The following is a 19,091-nucleotide window of genomic DNA, read 5'->3' on the forward strand; positions in this document are numbered from 1 at the left end:
AGCAAGGCACACTTTTTTCATTAAAAACCAACAGAAAACATTTATAATTAAAGCTGCAAGCAGCGTTGGTCGGGTACGCCTTTGGCCGCTGCCGCCGTGTCCCGAGTCCCGATCTTAGTCAGACCTACATAGAAGTTTTTGTTTCATCACTCTACGACATTCCTAACAGAATTTACAATCAGTTTTGTCAGAATTTTTTCCTAGGGGGCGCTAGAGCACAATTTTCATTTTTGGGGTTTGGTTTTTTATTGGATGGCAATTTTCACCAGTCCTGATATGTGTGTAAAATTTGGTGAGTTTTGAAGCATGTTGAGGGGGTGAAATTACAGATCGGCGATTCTGGATGTTGTTGATAAATGGCTTTCGGTCTGCATAACAGAGCTTTAACTTGCACTTTGAAGCATTTTAAGTAGGTCAAATTACAGCTCAAAGAGGCAAAAACGTCATTTTTTAGGAAACTTTGCTCAGGGGATTTTTGAAGGTGAGTACAATCCAAACCGGAGAACTTATCAAAACTTTGTTGGACAGTTTTATTCAAAAGGGTTCAATCTCTCTCCTGTGCGAGTTTGAAGCCGAAACGACAAACGCACTGGGAGGAGTTTCGATTTGAAAAAGGTGACGGGTTTTCACAAAACTTTTATTTTGAAGGGGCAATTTTTAACTTCCTGTTGATTTTTGCCGAAGGATGTCTCTACGACATTCCTAACGGAAGTTACAAGCAGTCCGTTTTTTGTGTCTTTTAAGGGGGCGCTAGCGCGCAATTTTCATTTTTGGGGTTTGGTTGCTTAATAAGTTGGGAAAGTTTGCCGGACCGACGTCTGTGTCAAATTTGGTGAGTTTTGAAGCATGTTAAGGGGGTCAAATTAGGGTGCGAAGGAGCGGAATAATAATAAAGAATAAAGAATAATAATAAGAATAAAACGTTACAGTTTCAATAGGGTCCCTAAAAATAAACTCAGCAGTCGATATTGACAATAAAAAGTTGTTTTCGCAATTGTTGGATATGACTTTAAACTTAAATCTGGCTAGGATCTTCAGGTCTCACTGGATTGGTTCACGACCGGGATGGGAATCAGCACCTCCAAGTCTTAGTCCATAGTTCTCGCCCGGAAAAGAGTGGAGTGCCATCTACTGGGTTGGGGAGGAGATCTTGCCCCAGGTGGAGGAATTCAAGTACCTGGGAATCTTGTTCACGAGTAGGGAAGAGTGGATGGTGAGACGGACAGGCGGATCGGTGCGGCGTCTTCAGTAATGCGTTTTCCGTTCGGGCTCCAGTACTCTAGAATGCCCTCCCGGTAACAGTTCGAGATGCTACCTCAGTAGAAGCATTTAAGTCTCACCTTAAAACTCATCTGTATACTCTAGCCTTTAAATAGACCTCCTTTTTAGACCAGTTGATCTGCCGCTTCTTTTCTTTCTCCTATGTCCCCCCCTCCCTTGTGGAGGGGGTCCGGTCCGATGACCATGGATGAAGTACTGGCTGTCCAGAGTCGAGACCCAGGATGGACCGCTCGTCGCGACCCAGGATGGACCACTCGCCTGTATCGGTTGGGGACGTCTCTACGCTGCTGATCCGCTTGAGATGGTTTCCTGTGGACGGGACTCTCGCTGCTGTCTTGGATCCGCTTGAACTGAACTCTTGCGGCTGTGTTGGAGCCACTATGGATTGAACTTTCACAGTATCATGTTAGACCCGCTCGACATCCATTGCTTTCGGTCCCCTAGAGAGGGGGGGTTGCCCACATCTGAGGTCCTCTCCAAGGTTTCTCATAGTCAGCATTGTCACTGGCGTCCCACGGGATGTGAATTCTCCCTGCCCACTGGGTGTGAGTTTTCCTTGCCCTTTTGTGGGTTCTTCCGAGGATGTTGTAGTCGTAATGATTTGTGCAGTCCTTTGAGACATTTGTGATTTGGGGCTATATAAATAAACATTGATTGATTGATTGATAATGCGGACGCTGTACCGATCCGTTGTGGTGAAGAAGGAGCTGAGCCGGAAGGCAAAGCTCTCAATTTACCGGTCGATCTACGTTCCCATCCTCACCTATGGTCATGAGCTTTGGGTTATGACCGAAAGGATAAGATCACGGGTACAAGCGGCCAAAATGAGTTTCCTCCTCTCCCTTAGAGATAAGGTGAGAAGCTCCGTCATCCGTAAGGAACTCAGAGTAAAGCCGCGGCTCCTCCACATGGAGAGGAGCCAGATGAAGTGGTCCGGGCATCTGGTCAGGATGCCACCCGAACGCCTCGGGATCCCCCAGGAGGAGCTGGACCAAGTGGCTGGGGAGAGGGAAGTCTGGGCTTCCCTGCTTAGGCTGCTGCCCCCGCGACCAGACATCAGATAAGCGGAATATGATGTACGGATGGATGGCTATGACTCTAAACCATCACCAAGCATGCATCAATATAGCTCTTGTCTCAAAGTAGGTGTACTGTCACCACCTGTCACATCACACCCTGACTTATTTGGAGTTGTTTGCTGTTTTCCTGTGTGTAGTCTTTTACTTCCTGTCTAGCGTTTCTATTTTGGTGGCTTTTTCCTCTTTCTTAAGTGTTTTCCTGTAGCAGTTTCATGTGTTCCTTGACTACTATTCCCCACACCTGCTTTGTTTTAGCAATCAAGAATATTTCCGTTGTTTTAATCCTTCTTTAGGGGGACTATGTTTATTGTCACGCCATGTTCGGATGTACATTGTGGACGCCATCATTGCTCCACAGTAAGTCTTTGCTGTCGTCCAGCATTGTGTTTTTGTTTACTTTGTAGCCAGTTCAGTTTTAGTTTTGTTCTGCATAGCCTTCCCTAAACTTCAATGCCTTTTCTTAGGGGCACTCACCTTTTTTTTAAATTTTTGGTTTAAGCATTCGACACCTTTTTACCTGCAGTCTGCGTCCCGCTGTTTCCGACATCTACGAAGCAATTAACTACCTGCTGCCACCTACTGATATGGAAGAGTATTACACGGTTACTGGGCTTCACGGTGGCAGAGGGGTTAGTGCGTCTGCCTCACAATACGAAGTTCCTGCAGGCTCGGGATCTTTCTGTGTGGAGTTTGCATGTTCTCCCCGTGAATGCGTGGGTTCCCTCTGGGTACTCCGGCTTCCTCCCACTTCCAAAGACTTACACCTGGGGATAGGTTGATTGGCAACACTAAATTGGCCCTAGTGTGTGAATGTGAGTGTGAATGTTGTCTGTCTATCTGTGTTGGCCCTGCGATGAGGTGGCGACTTGTCCAGGGTGTACCCCGCCTTCCGCCTGATTGTAGCTGAGATAGGCGCCAGCGCCCCCCGCGACCCCGAAAGGGACTAAGCGGTAGAAAATGGATGGATGGATGGATACACGGTTACTTTGCCGAGCTGGTGGCAGCCGGTAGCTAATTGCTTTGTAGATGTCAGAAACAGCGGGAGGCATGGTGCAGGTAAAAAGGTGTCTTATGCTTAAAACCCAAAATAAACAGAAAGTGAGTACCCTTACGAAAAGGCATTGAAGCTTAGGGAAGGCTATGCAGAACGAAACTAAAACTGAACTGGCTACAAAGTAAAGAAAAACGGAATGCTGGACGACAACAAAGACTTACTGTGGAGCAGAGACAACGTACATCCGAACGTGACATGACGATCAACAATGTCCCCACAAAGACGGACACAAAAAACTGGGGACGGCGTGGCGCAGTGGGAGAGTGGCCGTGCGCAACCCGAGCGTCCCTGGTTCAATTCCCACCTAGTACCAACCTCGTCACGTCCGTTGTGTCCTGAGCAAGACACTTCACCCTTGCTCCTGATGGGTGCTGGTTGGCGCCTTGCATGGCAGCTCCCTCCATCAGTGTGTGAATGTGTGTGTGAATGGGTAAATGTGGAAGTAGTGTCAAAGCGCTTTGAGTACCTTGAAGGTAGAAAAGCGCTATACAAGTACAACCCATTTATCATTTAAATAATCTTGATTGCTAAAACAAAGTTGATGCGACAAATATCGCTCAATGAAAGACAGGAAACTGCTACGGGAAAATACCAAAAAAAGGTTGAAAAACACTGAACTCTAACCATTGACTGTACAATGCACTGCAGCAGGGTTCCAGGTTTGATCCCCTTTTCCGCCATCCAAGATACTTTCCCCACCCGCTCCCAGTGTTACACTGGTTTTAATGCAACTTAGATCATGGGTGTCGCTATGTGAAGCGCTATATAAATATTATTCACTTCACTTCCACGCCTTCTCTTGACTTGAAAAGAATCCGAGGCCCCTTGCATGATTATTTTGCTGCACCTCTGCAACAGATGTCCTCAGCTTGCAGAGTTTGCTCGGCTCAAAACTCACTCTCTCGATGATCGCGGCTCTTACGTAATGAATTATTCTCATCAAACGCGCTCCTACCATCCCGGTAAATGCTACACGTCTTTACATTATGCAACAACTCCCGTCCCCGCGTTGGGATCCGCTCATTGGTCTATTAGCAGCGAGGGAGAGGCGGTGGAAGTGCTGCAGGAGTCCTATGTAAAAATTATCAATTATGCATTTATTATGGGACACTGTAAAGAGTTGGAGGAGCATTTGTGGAAAGCCATGAAATGCATTCATTCGATTAAATGATGCATTCATTCACTAACTAGATTAGTACCGAACACTACATTGCCAAAGGTATTTGGCCAGCCATCCAGATGATGAGAATCAGGTGTATCAAATCAAGCACTTAAGCATGGAGACCGTTTCTACAAACATTTGTGCAAGCCACTTTCAGTCTTTTCCAGCGTGGAACTGTCATAGGATGACGCATGTGCAACAAATCCGGTCGTGAAGTTTCTTCGCCTCTAAATCAATCAATCAATCAATGTTTATTTATATAGCCCCGAATCACAAATGTCTCAAAGGACTGCACAAATCATTACGACTACAACATCCTCGGAAGAATCCACAAAAGGGCAAGGAAAACTCACACCCAGTGGGCAGGGAGAATTCACATCCGGTGGGACGCCAGTGACAATGCTGACTATGAGAAACCTTGGAGAGGACCTCAGATGTGGGCAACCCCCCTCCCCCTCTAGGGGACCGAAAGCAATGGATGTCGAGCGGGTCTAACATGATACTGTGGAAGTTCAATCCATAGTGGCTCCAACACAGCCGCGAGAGTTCAGTTCAAGCGGATCCAAGACAGCAGCGAGGAAACCATCTCAAGCGGAGGCGGATCAGCAGCGTAGAGATGTCCCCAACCGATACAGGCGAGCGGTCCATCCTGGGTCCCGACGAGCGGTCCATCCTGGGTCTCGACTCTGGACAGCCAGTACTTCATCCATGGGCATCGGATATATCACATGGTGAACTTTATTATAAGAAAAATGAAGAGTTTGGGAACAACAGCAACTCAGCCACCAAATGGTAAGCCACGTAAACAGACAGAGAGGGGTCAGCGGAGGAATTATGGTGTGGGGTTGCTTTTCAGGAGTTGGGCTTGGCCCCTTAGTTCCAGGGAAAGGAACTTTGAATGCTCCAGGATACTGTTAGAATAATCATGTATATATATTATCACACAACTTTAGTATGCTTAAAGTTCTTTGCTATAGTTATTAGCTATTGTGCTCAAGCTGTACCTTTTCTATCTGTGCAAGGATAAAAGCTTTTTGTCTGAGGGGTGATGTTATCTTTGTTTTAGCCCGCTAACAGCCAAGGACTTCAACGACCTCAACGCAGGTAAGACGACAGCACGCAGACGAAGCTGAGACAAGGCAATATCACAAGGCCCCCGGCACATTCCGTTACGTATTGTGCATACCGGACCTGCTTTGCATGATAAATGAGATTAGTCCTTTTAGAGGCGGCCTCAGTGATGTTGACTGTGGTACTCCTGAATAATTAGAGGGACGCGGGAGTTGTACCTTAGAGTGTAGGGCAAGATTGTGACTAAGTGTTCAGATCCATGCGTTCTCCTCATGAGCTAAATTGAACTCTGTCTCTGCACGATTCCTTGCTTCTTGTCTGTTTAATAGATGTCTTCAGTGTTTGAACCTGACAATACCCAAACATTTTGGACAATTCCATGCTCCCAACTTTGAGGGAACAGTTTGGAGCAAGCCCATTCCTCTTCCAACATGACTGTGCACCAGTGTAGAGAGTACAACTACGATGGACAGGGAATGTCGTACGGATGAATGACGAACGACTGCCGAAACGGATGTTGTACTGTCAGCTAAATGAAGGGAAAAGAAATGTTGGCGGGCAGAGAAAGCGCTAGAAGGATTGCTTAAAGAAGACATTGAAACCATGTGAAATAGATACTACATACTGGGAAGACCTAGCAAAAGACAGAATAATGCGGAGAGTTGCAGTCAGTGAAGAGGAGGAGACTGGAAAGAAGAGTCATTCCAAAATGTATAATACCACCTGGTGTGATCCGTCCCATATGCAGCAAAAACTTCCAAGCTCGTATTGGCTTGTACAGTCACTACAGAGCACATCATTCTTAGGAACGATGGACCCCGATCTTCAAACAAGAAGAGGAGCCAGCAAGCAAGCAAAGCAAGCAAAAGCACCAGTGCACAAAGCAAGGTCCATAAAGACTTGGGTGACAGAGTCTGATGTGGATGAACTTGACTGGCCTGCACAGAGTCCTGACCTGAACCCGATAAAACACCTTTTGGATGCATTAGAACAGAGACTGAGAGCCAGACCTTCTTCACCAACATCAGTGCACAAAGCAAGGTCCATAAAGACTTGGATGACACAGTCTGATGTGGATGAACTTGACTGGCCTGCACAGAGTCCTGACCTGAACCCAATAGAACACTTTTGGGATGAATTAGAACAGAGACTGAGAGCCAGACCTATTCCACCAACATCAGTGTATGACCTCACCAATGCGCTTTTGGAAGAATGTTGGACAATTTCTATAAACACACGCCGCAACCTTCTGGACAGCCTTCCCAAAAGAGTTGAAGCTGTACTAGCTGCAAAAGGTCATATTGAACCCTATGGGTTAGGAATGGGATGGCACTTCCAAGTTCATATGCAGTGTTGGGACTAACGAGGTATAAAGTAACGTATTACTTTAACAACGTTATTTTCGGCGGTAACTAGTAGTCTAACGCGTTATTTTTTGTATATTTAGTAAGCTGCAGTGCCGCCCTTATTAGCAGCAGCCGGTACGAGACACAGGGAAGGACTTAAAGAACCGCTGCGCCGCTGCTCGTGTGTTGTTGCCATCTCAAGATGGCGGCTTCCTGCTCAGACAAAACTGCCTCTAACTCCCAAAAGGAACGCCATAGACACATGCAACAAAGACCTCTATGGAGGTCTCACTTAGACCTATATTTCATACACTGACAACCCCCAGCTAAAATCAACAGGAAGTTTGCAATTCCCTCTTAAATACAAAAGATGGCTAAAAAAAACTGGCCTTTTTTCAAACATCTCCTCTGAGGCTGTTAGTCGTGTCGGCTTCAAATAAGCACAGGAGATAGATTGAACCACCGCTTATCCGGGCTTGGGTCACGGGGGCAGCAGTCCAATCGGTTCCGTCCATCGCTGCTTGCAGCTTTAATTCTAGTTGTGTTTTTACCTCCCTTTTCTGTAAAACACTTTGAACTGTCTTGTGTGTGCGTTTTGTGCGCTATTAAAATAATTGTCCTGGCCCCGCCTCCTTTTGGTCTACATAATGTTGCAGCCAGTCAGTTAAATGTATAAAATATACGAAGCAATGCAGCCATAAAAGTGCTTGTGTGTCTGTCTGGGTTCAGTAATGTGCAAAGTTATTTTTAGCCTTGGCTGCTTCTGGCTGGAAATAACAAAACAAAAATAGGCAAAGGGTCTACGACGGGTGGGATGCCGTCCTGGTTATTCCCAGTCACAAGACTTAATCATGCAGGGGGACAGAGATCCCATCTTTAGCCATTTGCTGATGTCTCTACTGGTGGGTGGAAAGAAGAAGACATTTCTTACATAATGGCGTTGACATTGCGGTCCAAGCGAGGAGAGGTGCAGCCCAGGATTTCCCCCGGCGACAGAGGTCGACACTGCGGGACCAGAACCTCATAGTCCGTCTTGAGGGCGGCGCTCACAGCCTGCGGCACGGAGACACAAAGCCAGTAGGAATTAAATTACCGACTGTTTTTGGCGCGACCTCACAGAAATTTGCTAGAATAACTTAGAAATTAGAGCATGTCATCGTTCGTGTCCTCACCTGCAGGATAATGTTGCCATGACGACGTGAGACCGGGCTTTTTTCAGCAGTGAACACATCACGGTTTTACATTAAAACATATTCAGCATTTTTACATTTCCTCATACTCAGTAGTGGTTGTCAATCAATCAATCAATGTTTACTTATATAGCCCTAAATCACAAGTGTCTCAAAGGGCTGCACAAGCCACAACCACATCCTGGGCTCAGATCCCACATCAGGGCAAGGAAAAAGTCAACCCAATGGGATGACAATGAGAAACCTTGGAGGGGACTACAGATTAGAGTCCAGTCCATAGTGGATCGAACATAATAGTGAGAGTCCAGTCAATAGTGGATCTAACATAATAATGTGAGAGTCCAGTCCATAGTGGATCTAACATAACAGTGAGAGTCCAGTCAATAGTGGATCTAACATAATAGTGTGAGAGTCCAGTCCATAGTGGATCTAACATAATAGTGTGAGAGTCCAGTCCATAGTGGATCTAACATAATAGTGTGAGAGTCCAGTCCACAGTGGATCTAACATAATAATGTGAGAGTCCAGTCCATAGTGGATCTAGCATAATAGTGTGAGAGTCCAGTCCATAGTGGATCTAACATAATAGTGTGAGAGTCCAGTCCATAGTGGATCTAACATAATAGTGGGAGTCCAGTCTAAAGTGGATCTAACATAATAGTGTGAGAGTCCAGTCCATAGTGGATCTAACATAATAGTGTGAGAGTCCAGTCCATAGTGGATCTAACATAATAGGGGGAGAGCCCAGTCCATAGTGGATCTAACATAATAGAGTGAGAGTCCAGTCCATAGTGGATCTAACATAATAGTGTGAGTCCAGTCCATAGTGGATCTAACATAATAGTGTGAGAGTCCAGTCCATAGTGGATCTAACATAATAGTGTGAGTCCAGTCCATGGTGGATCTAACATAATAGTGTGAGAGTCCAGTCCATAGTGGAGCTAACATAATAGTGAGAGTCCAGTCCGTACTGGATCTAACATAATAGTGAGAGTCCAGTCCATAGTGGATCTAACATAATAGTGTGAGAGTCCAGTCCATAGTGGATCTAACATAATAGTGTGAGAGTCCAGTCCATAGTGGATCTAACATAATAGTGTGAGAGTCCAGTCCATAGTGGATCTAACATAATAGTGGGAGAGTCCAGTCCATAGTGGATCTAACATAATAGTGTGAGAGTCCAGTCCATAGTGGATCTAACATAATAGTGAGAGTCCAGTCCGTAGTGGATCTAACATAATAGTGAGAGTCCAGTCCATAGTGGATCTAATATAATAGTGTGAGAGTCCAGTCCATAGTGGATCTAACATAATAGTGTGAGAGTCCACTCCATAGTGGATCTAATATAATAGTGTGAGAGTCCAGTCCATAGTGGATCTAACATAATAGTGTGAGAGTCCAGTCCATAGTGGATCTAACATAATAGTGGGAGAGTCCAGTCCATAGTGGATCAAACATAATGTGAGAGTCCAGTCCATAGTGGATCTAACATAATAGTGTGAGAGTCCAGTCCATAGTGGATCTAACATAATAGTGTGAGAGTCCAGTCCATAGTGGATCTAACATAATAATGTGAGAGTCCAGTCCATAGTGGATCTAACATAATCGTGTGAGAGTCCAGTCCATAGTGGAGCTAACATAATAGTGAGAGTCCAGTCCATAGTGGATCTAACATAATAGTGAGAGTCCAGTCCATAGTGGATCTAACATAATAGTGAGAGTCCAGTCCATAGTGGATCTAACATAATAGTGTGAGAGTCAAGTCCATAGTGGATCTAACATAATAAGAGTGAGAGTCCATTCCATAGTGGATCTAACATAATAGTGAGAATCCAGTCCATAGTGGATCTAGTTAGTAGTGTGAGTCCAGTCCATAGTGGATCTAACATAATAGTGTGAGAGTCCAGTCCATAGTGGATCTAACATAATAGTGTGAGAGTCCAGTCCATAGTGGATCTAACATAATAGTGGGAGAGTCCAGTCCATAGTGGATCTAATATAATAGTGTGAGAGTCCAGTCCATAGTGGATCTAACATAATAGTGTGAGAGTCCATTCCATAGTGGATCTAACATAATAGTGTGAGAGTCCAGTCCATAGTGGATCAAACATAATAGTGTGAGAGTCCAGTCCATTGTGGATCTAACATAATAGTGTGAGAGTCCAGTCCATAGTGGATCTAACATAATAGTGTGAGAGTCCAGTCCATAGTGGATCTAACATAATAATGTGAGAGTCCAGTCCATAGTGGATCTAACATAATCGTGTGAGAGTCCAGTCCATAGTGGAGCTAACATAATAGTGAGAGTCCAGTCCATAGTGGATCTAACATAATAGTGAGAGTCCAGTCCATAGTGGATCTAACATAATAGTGAGAGTCCAGTCCATAGTGGATCTAACATGATAGTGTGAGAGTCAAGTCCATAGTGGATCTAACATAATAAGAGTGAGAGTCCAGTCCATAGTGGATCTAACATAATAGTGAGAATCCAGTCCATAGTGGATCTAGTTAGTAGTGTGAGTCCAGTCCATAGTGGATCTAACATAATAGTGTGAGAGTCCAGTCCATAGTGGATCTAACATAATAGTGTGAGAGTCCAGTCCATAGTGGATCTAACATAATAGTGTGAGAGTCCAGTCCATAGTGGATCTAACATAATAGTGTGAGAGTCCAGTCCATAGTGGATCTAACATAATAATGTGAGAGTCCAGTCCATAGTGGATCTAACATAATCGTGTGAGAGTCCAGTCCATAGTGGAGCTAACATAATAGTGAGAGTCCAGTCCATAGTGGATCAGACATAATAGTGAGAGTCCAGTCCATAGTGGATCTAACATAAGAGTGAGAGTCCAGTCCATAGTGGATCTAACATGATAGTGTGAGAGTCAAGTCCATAGTGGATCTAACATAATAGTGTGAGAGTCCAGTCCATAGTGGATCTAACATAATAGTGTGAGAGTCCAGTCCATAGTGGATCTAACATAATAGTGTGAGAGTCCAGTCCATAGTGGATCTAACATAATAGTGTGAGAGTCCAGTCCATAGTGGATCTAACATAATAGTGTGAGAGTCCAGTCCATAGTGGATCTAACATAATAGAGTGAGAGTCCAGTCCATAGTGGATCTAACATAATAGTGAGAATCCAGTCCATAGTGGATCTAGTTAGTAGTGTGAGTCCAGTCCATAGTGGATCAAACATAATAGTGTGAGAGTCCAGTCCATAGTGGATCTAACATAATAGTGTGAGAGTCCAGTCCATAGTGGATCTAACATAATAGTGTGAGAGTCCAGTCCATAGTGGATCTAACATAATAGTGTGAGAGTCCAGTCCATAGTGGATCTAACATAATAGTGTGAGAGTCCAGTCCATAGTGGATCTAACATAATAATGTGAGAGTCCAGTCCATATATATATATATATATATATATATATATATATATATATATATATATATATAAATATATATAGCCAGTCTTGTATCATTGTTCATTGAAGCCATTGATTGGCTGTTGGCGCACTTATTTGTTCATGTTCAGACCCCGCCTCCTTTTCCTTATATGGCCATACCAACAAACACACAGAAACAAGATAAGGAGTCACAGTGAAGCAGAGGCAGGGAAGCACAGCATGTTTGCAAATTATACCGGGAAATAAATGTTGGGATTAAAATAGGCCAGTGACGCAGAGCTGTAGAAAAAAAGGTTAAAAAGGATTACACTGGAGATGTGATCCCAAAGTCATCCTCGGCTGGTTGTTCTCCGTCACAGGACCACAGATGCCATTTGACGCGTGGATCGGGCATGAAAGAGATGGCTTCCCGACGCTTCGGCTGTACAATAATTGAGGCAAAGTGAGAAGATGAGAGTGCTGGGACCAAATTAGCTCCAGTGAGAGGAGGATGACGGATGGAATGGACGATTAAAAGTTAATTTAAGACAAGCAGCAGGGAATAGCAGGGAACTCTAAGCTTATATCGCCCATGATGTGAGACCTCAGCAACCTACGTGTTGTCAGGCAGCTGTTGGAGGCCAATGTTCTTACAGTGTGAACTGAACACACTTATCATAAATATGATATGTATGGCTACAGCATTGCTCTTTTTTTTGTTTTACCCATAGTCCATAATCCTTATGTGGGAATGGACTCTTACACTATTATGTTGGATCCACTATGGACTGGACTCTCACACTATTATGTTAGATCCACTATGGACTGGACTCTCACTATTATGTTAGATCCACTATGGACTGGACTCTCACACTATTATGTTAGATCCACTATGGACTGGACTGTCACTATTATGTTGGATCAACTATGGACTGGACTCTCACTATTATGTTAGATCCACTATGGACTGGACTCTCACACTATTATGTTAGATCCACTATGGACTGGACTCTCACTATTATGTTAGATCCACTATGGACTAGACTCTCACTATTATGTTAGATCCACTATGGACTGGACTCTCACTATTATGTTAGATCCACTGTGGATTGGACTCTCACTATTATGTTAGATCCACTATGGACTGGACTCTCACTATTATGTTAGATCCACTATGGACTGGACTCTCACTATTATGTTAGATCCAGTATGGACTGGACTATCACACTATTATGTTAGATCCACTATGGACTGGACTCTCACTATTATGTTAGATCCACTATGGACTAGACTCTCACTATTATGTTAGATCCACTGTGGATTGGACTCTCACTATTATGTTAGATCCACTATGGACTGGACTCTCACTATTATGTTAGATCCACTATGGACTGGACTCTCACACTATCATGTTAGATCCACTATGAACTGGCCTCTCAATATTATGTTAGATCCACTATGGACTGGACTCTCACACTATTATGTTAGATCCACTATGGACTGGACTCTCACTATTATGTTAGATCCACTATGGACTGGACTCTCACACGATTATGTTAGATACACCATGGACTGGATTTTCACACTATTATGTTAGATCCACTATGGACTGGACTCTCACTATTATGTTAGATCCACTATGGACTGGAATCTCTCACTATATTATGTGAGATCCACGATGGACTGGACTCTCACACTATTATGTTAGATCCACTGTGAACTGGCCTCTCACTATTATGTTAGATCCACTATGGACTGGACTCTCACACTATTATGTTAGATCCACTATGGACTGGACTCTCACTATTATGTTAGATCCACTATGGACTGGACTCTCACACTATTATGTTAGATCCACTATGGACTGGACTCTCACTATTATGTTAGATCCACTATGGACTGGACTCTCTCACTATTATGTTAGATCCACTATGGACTGGACTTTCACTATTATGTTAGATCCACTATGGACTGGACTCTCACACTATTATGTTAGATCCACTATAGACTGGACTCTCACACTATTATGTTAGATCCACTATGGACTGGACTCTCACACTATTATGTTAGATCCACTATGGACTGGACTCTCACACTATTATGTTAGATCCACTATGGACTGGACTCTCACACTATTATGTTGGATCCACTATGGACTGGACTCTCAGACTATTATGTTAGATCCACTATGGACTGGACTCTCACACTATTATGTTAGATCCACTATGGACTGGACTCTCACACTATTATGTTAGATCCACTATGGACTGGACTCTCACAATTATGTTAGATCCACTATGGACAGGACTCTCACTATTATGTTAGAGCCACTATGGACTGGACTTTCACAATTATGTTAGATCCACTATGGACTGGACTCTCACACTTGTATGTTAGATCCACTCTGGACTGGACACTCACTATTATGTTGGATCCACTATGGACTGGACTCTCAGACTATTATGTTAGATCCACCATGGACTGGACTCTCACACTATTATGTTAGATCCACTATGGACTGGACTCTCACACTATTATGTTAGATCCACTATGAACTGGCCTCTCACTATTATGTTAGATCCACTATGGACTGGACTCTCACACTATTATGTTAGATCCACTATGGACTGGACTCTCACACTATTATGTTAGATCCACTATGGACTGGACTCTCACACTATTATGTTAGATCCACTATGAACTGGCCTCTCACTATTATGTTAGATCCACTATGGACTGGAATCTCACTTTATGTTAGATCCACTATGGACTGGACTCTCACTATTATGTTAGATCCACTATGGACTGGACTCTCACACTATTATGTTAGATCCACTATGGACTGGACTCTCGCACTATTATGTTAGATCCACTATGGACAGAATTGGTGCAGTTCAGCTAAATGTGTTGCTTTTCTGACATGGACTTGTTTCTTCAGCATTGTCCACACCTTTAAGTCAGGACTTTGGGAAGGCCATCCTAAAACCTTCATTTTAGCCTGATTCAGCCCTACCTTTACCGCTTTTGATGTGTGTTTGGGGTCATTGTCCTGTTGGAACACCAAACTGCGCCCAAGACCCAACCTCCGGGCTGATGATTTTAGCTTGTCCTGAACAATTTGGGGGTCATTGTCCCATTTACTCTATAAAGCAGCAGGTCCTGTGGCAGCAAAACAGGCCCAGAGCATAATACTACCACCACCATGCTTGACAGTAGGAATGGTGTTCCTTGGATTGAAAACCTCACCTTTTCTCCACCAAACATATTGCTGGGTATTGTGGCCTAACAGCTCAGTTTTTGTTTCATCTGACCAAAAGAACTTTCCGTCAGAAAGTCTTCTCTTTGTCCTCGTGATGTCAGATGATATTGTCTGTAGGGCCGATGACTTTGCGAGAAGGAAATGGTGGTTAACGTTTTGGAGGGTTTTGTGTGTGTTGACATTTATGCTTACTTTTAAGTTGGGTTGTTTGGATGAAAAAAAAAAAGAGATTGCTGAGCCATTAACCATCCAGGATTGCGGAGCAAAGTTCAAGTTGTTTGCTATAACTTTTGCCACTGCTTAGTGTGCATTGAGAGCAAACAGCTGAGCAGACTTTGGAGTTCACTCCAACCTTGAAAACAAAATTAACTTCCGACTTCTCAAAGCCACACTTGATCTGGACTTTGAGGGCAGAGACTGCAATTCTACTTGGACGTGCAGAGACGGTGTCCAATAATGCACAAATACTTAAAGGTATTCATGACGATACAGAAAAATGATGATGATTGTACCATATGTCCCGGCAAGAAATCTGCCTTCAAAAGACTCCGGCTTATTGGTGATTCCTAGAGCCCAAAAAAAGTCTGCGGGCTATAGAGCGTTTTCCGTCTGGAATGCCCTCCCGGTAACAGTTCGAGATGCTACCTCAGTAGAAGCATTTAAGTCTCACCTTAAAACTCATCTGTATACTCTAGCCTTTAAATAGACCTCCTTTTTAGACCAGTTGATCTGCCGCTTCTTTTCTTTCTCCTATGTCCCCCCCCTCCCTTGTGGAGGGGGTCCGGTCCGATGACCATGGATGAAGTACTGGCTGTCCAGAGTCGAGACCCAGGATGGACCGCTCGCCTGTATCGGTTGGGGACATCTCTACGCTGCTGATCCGCCTCCGCTTGAGATGGTTTCCTCGCTGCTGTCTTGGATCCGCTTGAACTGAACTCCCGCGGCTGTGTTGGAGCCACTATGTATTGAACTTTCACAGTATCATGTTAGACCCGCTCCACATCCATTGCTTTCGGTCCCCTAAGGGGGGGGGGGGGGAGGGTTTGCCCACATCTGAGGTCCTCTCCAAGGTTTCTCATAGTCAGCATTGTCACTGGCGTCCCACTGGATGTGAATTCTCCCTGCCCACTGGGTGTGAGTTTTCCTCGCCCTTTTGTGGGTTCTTCCGAGGATGTTGTAGTCGTAATGATTTGTGCAGTCCTTTGAGACATTTGTGATTTGGGGCTATATGAATAAACATTGATTGATTGATGGAATTGTAGTTACTGACAGTGGTTTTCTGAAGTGTTCCTGAGCCCATGTGGTGATATCCTTCACACACCGATGTCGCTTTTTGATTCAGGGATCAAATCCCTGGCTTGTGATATCAGCGTTTACGTGCAGTGATTTCTCCAGATTCTCTGAACCACGTCGGTGGTGAAATCCCTAAATTCCTTGCAATGAAATGTTCTTGAACATTTGCTCAGGCATTTGTTGATAAAGTGGTGACCCTCGCCCCGTCCTCGTTTGTGAACGACTGAGCATTTCCTGGAAGCTGCTTTTAAACCCAATCATGGCACCCACCTCTTCCCAATTAGCCTGTTCACCTGTGGCACGTTCCGAATAAGTCTTTGACGAGCATTCCTCGACTTTCTCACTCTTTTTTGCCACTTGTGCCAGCTTTTTTTGAAACAGGATGTTGTAGTCGTAATGATTTGTGCAGCCCTTTGAGACATTTGTGATTTGGGGCTATATAAATAAACATTGATTGATTGATGATGTGCCGAGGCTAACCTGCCTCCTACATACCCCGTTTCCATATGAGTTGGGAAATTGTGTTAGATGTAAATATAAACAGAATACAATGATTTGCAAATCCTTTTCAACCCATATTCAGTTGAATATGCTACAAAGACAACATATTTGATGTTCAACCTCATAAACTTTTTTTTTTTTTTGCAAATAATCATTAACTTTACAATTTGATGCCAGCAACACGTGACAAAGAAGTTGGGAAAGGTGGCAATAAGTACTGATAAAGTTGAGGAATGCTCATCAAACAGGTGTGCAGGCTAATTGGGAACAGGTGGGTGCCATGATTGGGTATAAAAACAGCTTCCCAAAAAATGCTCAGTCTTTCACAAGAAAGGATGGGGTGAGGTACACCCCTTTGTCCACAACTGCGTGAGCAAATAGTCAAACAGTTTAAGAACAACATTTCTCAAAGTGCAATTGCAAGAAATTTAGGGATTTCAACATCCATGCTCAATAATGTCATCAAAAGGTTCAGAGAATCTGGAGAAATCACTCCACGTAAGCGGCATGGCCGGAAACCAACATTGAATGACCGTGACCTTCGATCCCTCAGATGGCACTGAATCAAAAACCCACATCAATCTCTAAAGGATATCACCACATGGGCTCAGGAACACTTCAGAAAACCACTGTCACTAAATGCAGCTAGTCGCTACATTTGTAAGTGCAAGTTAAAGCTCTACTATGCAAAGTGAAAGCCATTTATCAACAACATCCAGAAACGGCGCCGGCTTCTCTGGGCCTCAAATCATCTAAGATTGACTGATGCAAAGTGGAAAAGTGTTCTGTGGTCTGACCAGTCCACATTTCAAATTGTTTTTGGAAATATTCGACATCGTGTCATCCGGACCAAAGGGGAAGCGAACCATCCAGACTGTTATCGACGCAAAGTTGAAAAGCCAGCATGTGTGATGGTATGGGGGTGCATTAGTGCCCAAGGCATGGGTAACTTACACATCTGTGAAGGCACCATTAATGCTGAAAGGTCCATACAGGTTTTGGAACAACATATGCTGTCATCCAAGCAATGTTATCATGGACGCCCCAGCTTATTTCAGCAAGACAAGTGTTACAACAGCGTGGCTTCGTAAAAAAAGAGTGCGGGTACTTTCTTGGCCCGCCTGCAGTCCAGACCTGTCTCCCATCGAAAATGTGTGGCACATAATTAAGCGTAAAATAGGCCATGGAGACCCCGGACTGTTGAAGGACTGAAGCTCTACATAAAACAAGAATGGGAAAGAATTCCACTTTCAAAGTTTAAACAATTAGTTTCCTCGGTTACCAAACGTTTATTGAGTGTTGTTAAAAGAAAAGGTGATGTAACACAGTGGTGAACATGCCCTTTCCCAACTACTTTGGCACGTGTTGCAGCCATGAAATTCTAAGTTGATTATTATTTGCAAAACAAATACTAAAGTTTATCAGTTTGAACATCAAATATGTTGTCTTGGTAGCATATTCAACTGAATATGGGTTGAAAAGGATTTGCAAATAATTCCATTCTGTTTATATTTACATCTAACACAATTTCCCAACTCATATGGAAACGGGGTTTGTACTTATGGGGAGCGGGATGAATAAAAAGTGCCCTTATTTTAGCAACATGACTTGAATTCCTTCAAGGTGTTTTTGTGATAAGTAGTCCACGAGTACCAGTGCATGAAGTAGGCATAGGTGGTATTAAACAACTATTGATTACTTTATTGCTAAGCTTTGGAAAATGTGAGGTGTTAGGAAGACTAAGTGGATGCACTGTAGGCCTCATGTTATGTAGCAAGCTCAAATAAATGCTGGGCTAATGCATTTTGCCATCAAGCAGCCAATGGGTAATTAATTTAGGACGGACAAACAGGCTGCCTAAATGGACTGCTGCAGAAGTCAGAAGTGATCAAAGTTGGCATCTGTCAATTACTTTGTTTTGCCAACTGTGACAGTTTTCAGCTTCAGGACTGACTGGAGGTTGCTTCAACATAAAGAGTACCACAATATAGGAGACCATGATTAAAACAAATGATAACAATGTAGTAATTATGGCTGCCAAATGGCTGACCTTTTTAATGAGCTCAATTTCCTTATTACAGAAATTCATAACGTTATCTGCCGAGTGGGTGGAGCTACTGGGAGGATTCTTGATTGATTGATTGGGGGGGGAGAATGACTATGAGAAACCTTGGAGAGGACAGCAAATGTGAGTAATCCCCCCCCCTCTGGGGGAGACAAGTGCAATGGACGTTGAGTGGGTCCGACATAATATTGTGAGAGTCCAGTCCATAGTGGATCTAACATAATAGTGAGAGAGTCCAGTCCATAGTGGATCTAACTTAATAGTGAGAGAGTCCAGTCCATAGTGGATCTAACTTAATAGTGAGAGAGTCCAGTCCATAGTAAATATAACATAATCGTGTGAAAGTCCAGTCCATAGTGGATCTAACATAATATTGTGAGAGTCCAGTCCATAGTGGATCT

General features: G+C 43.7%; 1 protein-coding gene and 1 long non-coding RNA gene across 3 annotated transcripts in view; one reads left to right on the forward strand and one right to left on the reverse strand.

Moving 5' to 3' along the window:
• The window catches only part of dph1 (diphthamide biosynthesis 1), a 195,006-nt gene that overhangs the window by 42,835 nt on the left and 133,080 nt on the right, over positions 1-19,091 (reverse strand). For both annotated transcript variants that reach the window (XM_061878121.1, XM_061878122.1), the window contains exon 6: positions 7,925-8,046. In XM_061878121.1, the coding sequence (XP_061734105.1) occupies positions 7,925-8,046 (122 nt within the window). The remainder of the gene's footprint in view (positions 1-7,924; positions 8,047-19,091) is intronic.
• LOC133537200 (uncharacterized) overlaps positions 7,790-19,091 on the forward strand; it is a 43,226-nt gene continuing 31,924 nt past the window's right edge. Inside the window, exon 1 of the long non-coding RNA XR_009802618.1 lies at positions 7,790-8,070. This is a non-coding gene — a long non-coding RNA (uncharacterized LOC133537200). The remainder of the gene's footprint in view (positions 8,071-19,091) is intronic.

This window comes from Nerophis ophidion, linkage group LG18 (assembly GCF_033978795.1).
Source record: "Nerophis ophidion isolate RoL-2023_Sa linkage group LG18, RoL_Noph_v1.0, whole genome shotgun sequence".
Lineage (NCBI taxonomy): Eukaryota > Metazoa > Chordata > Actinopteri > Syngnathiformes > Syngnathidae > Nerophis > Nerophis ophidion.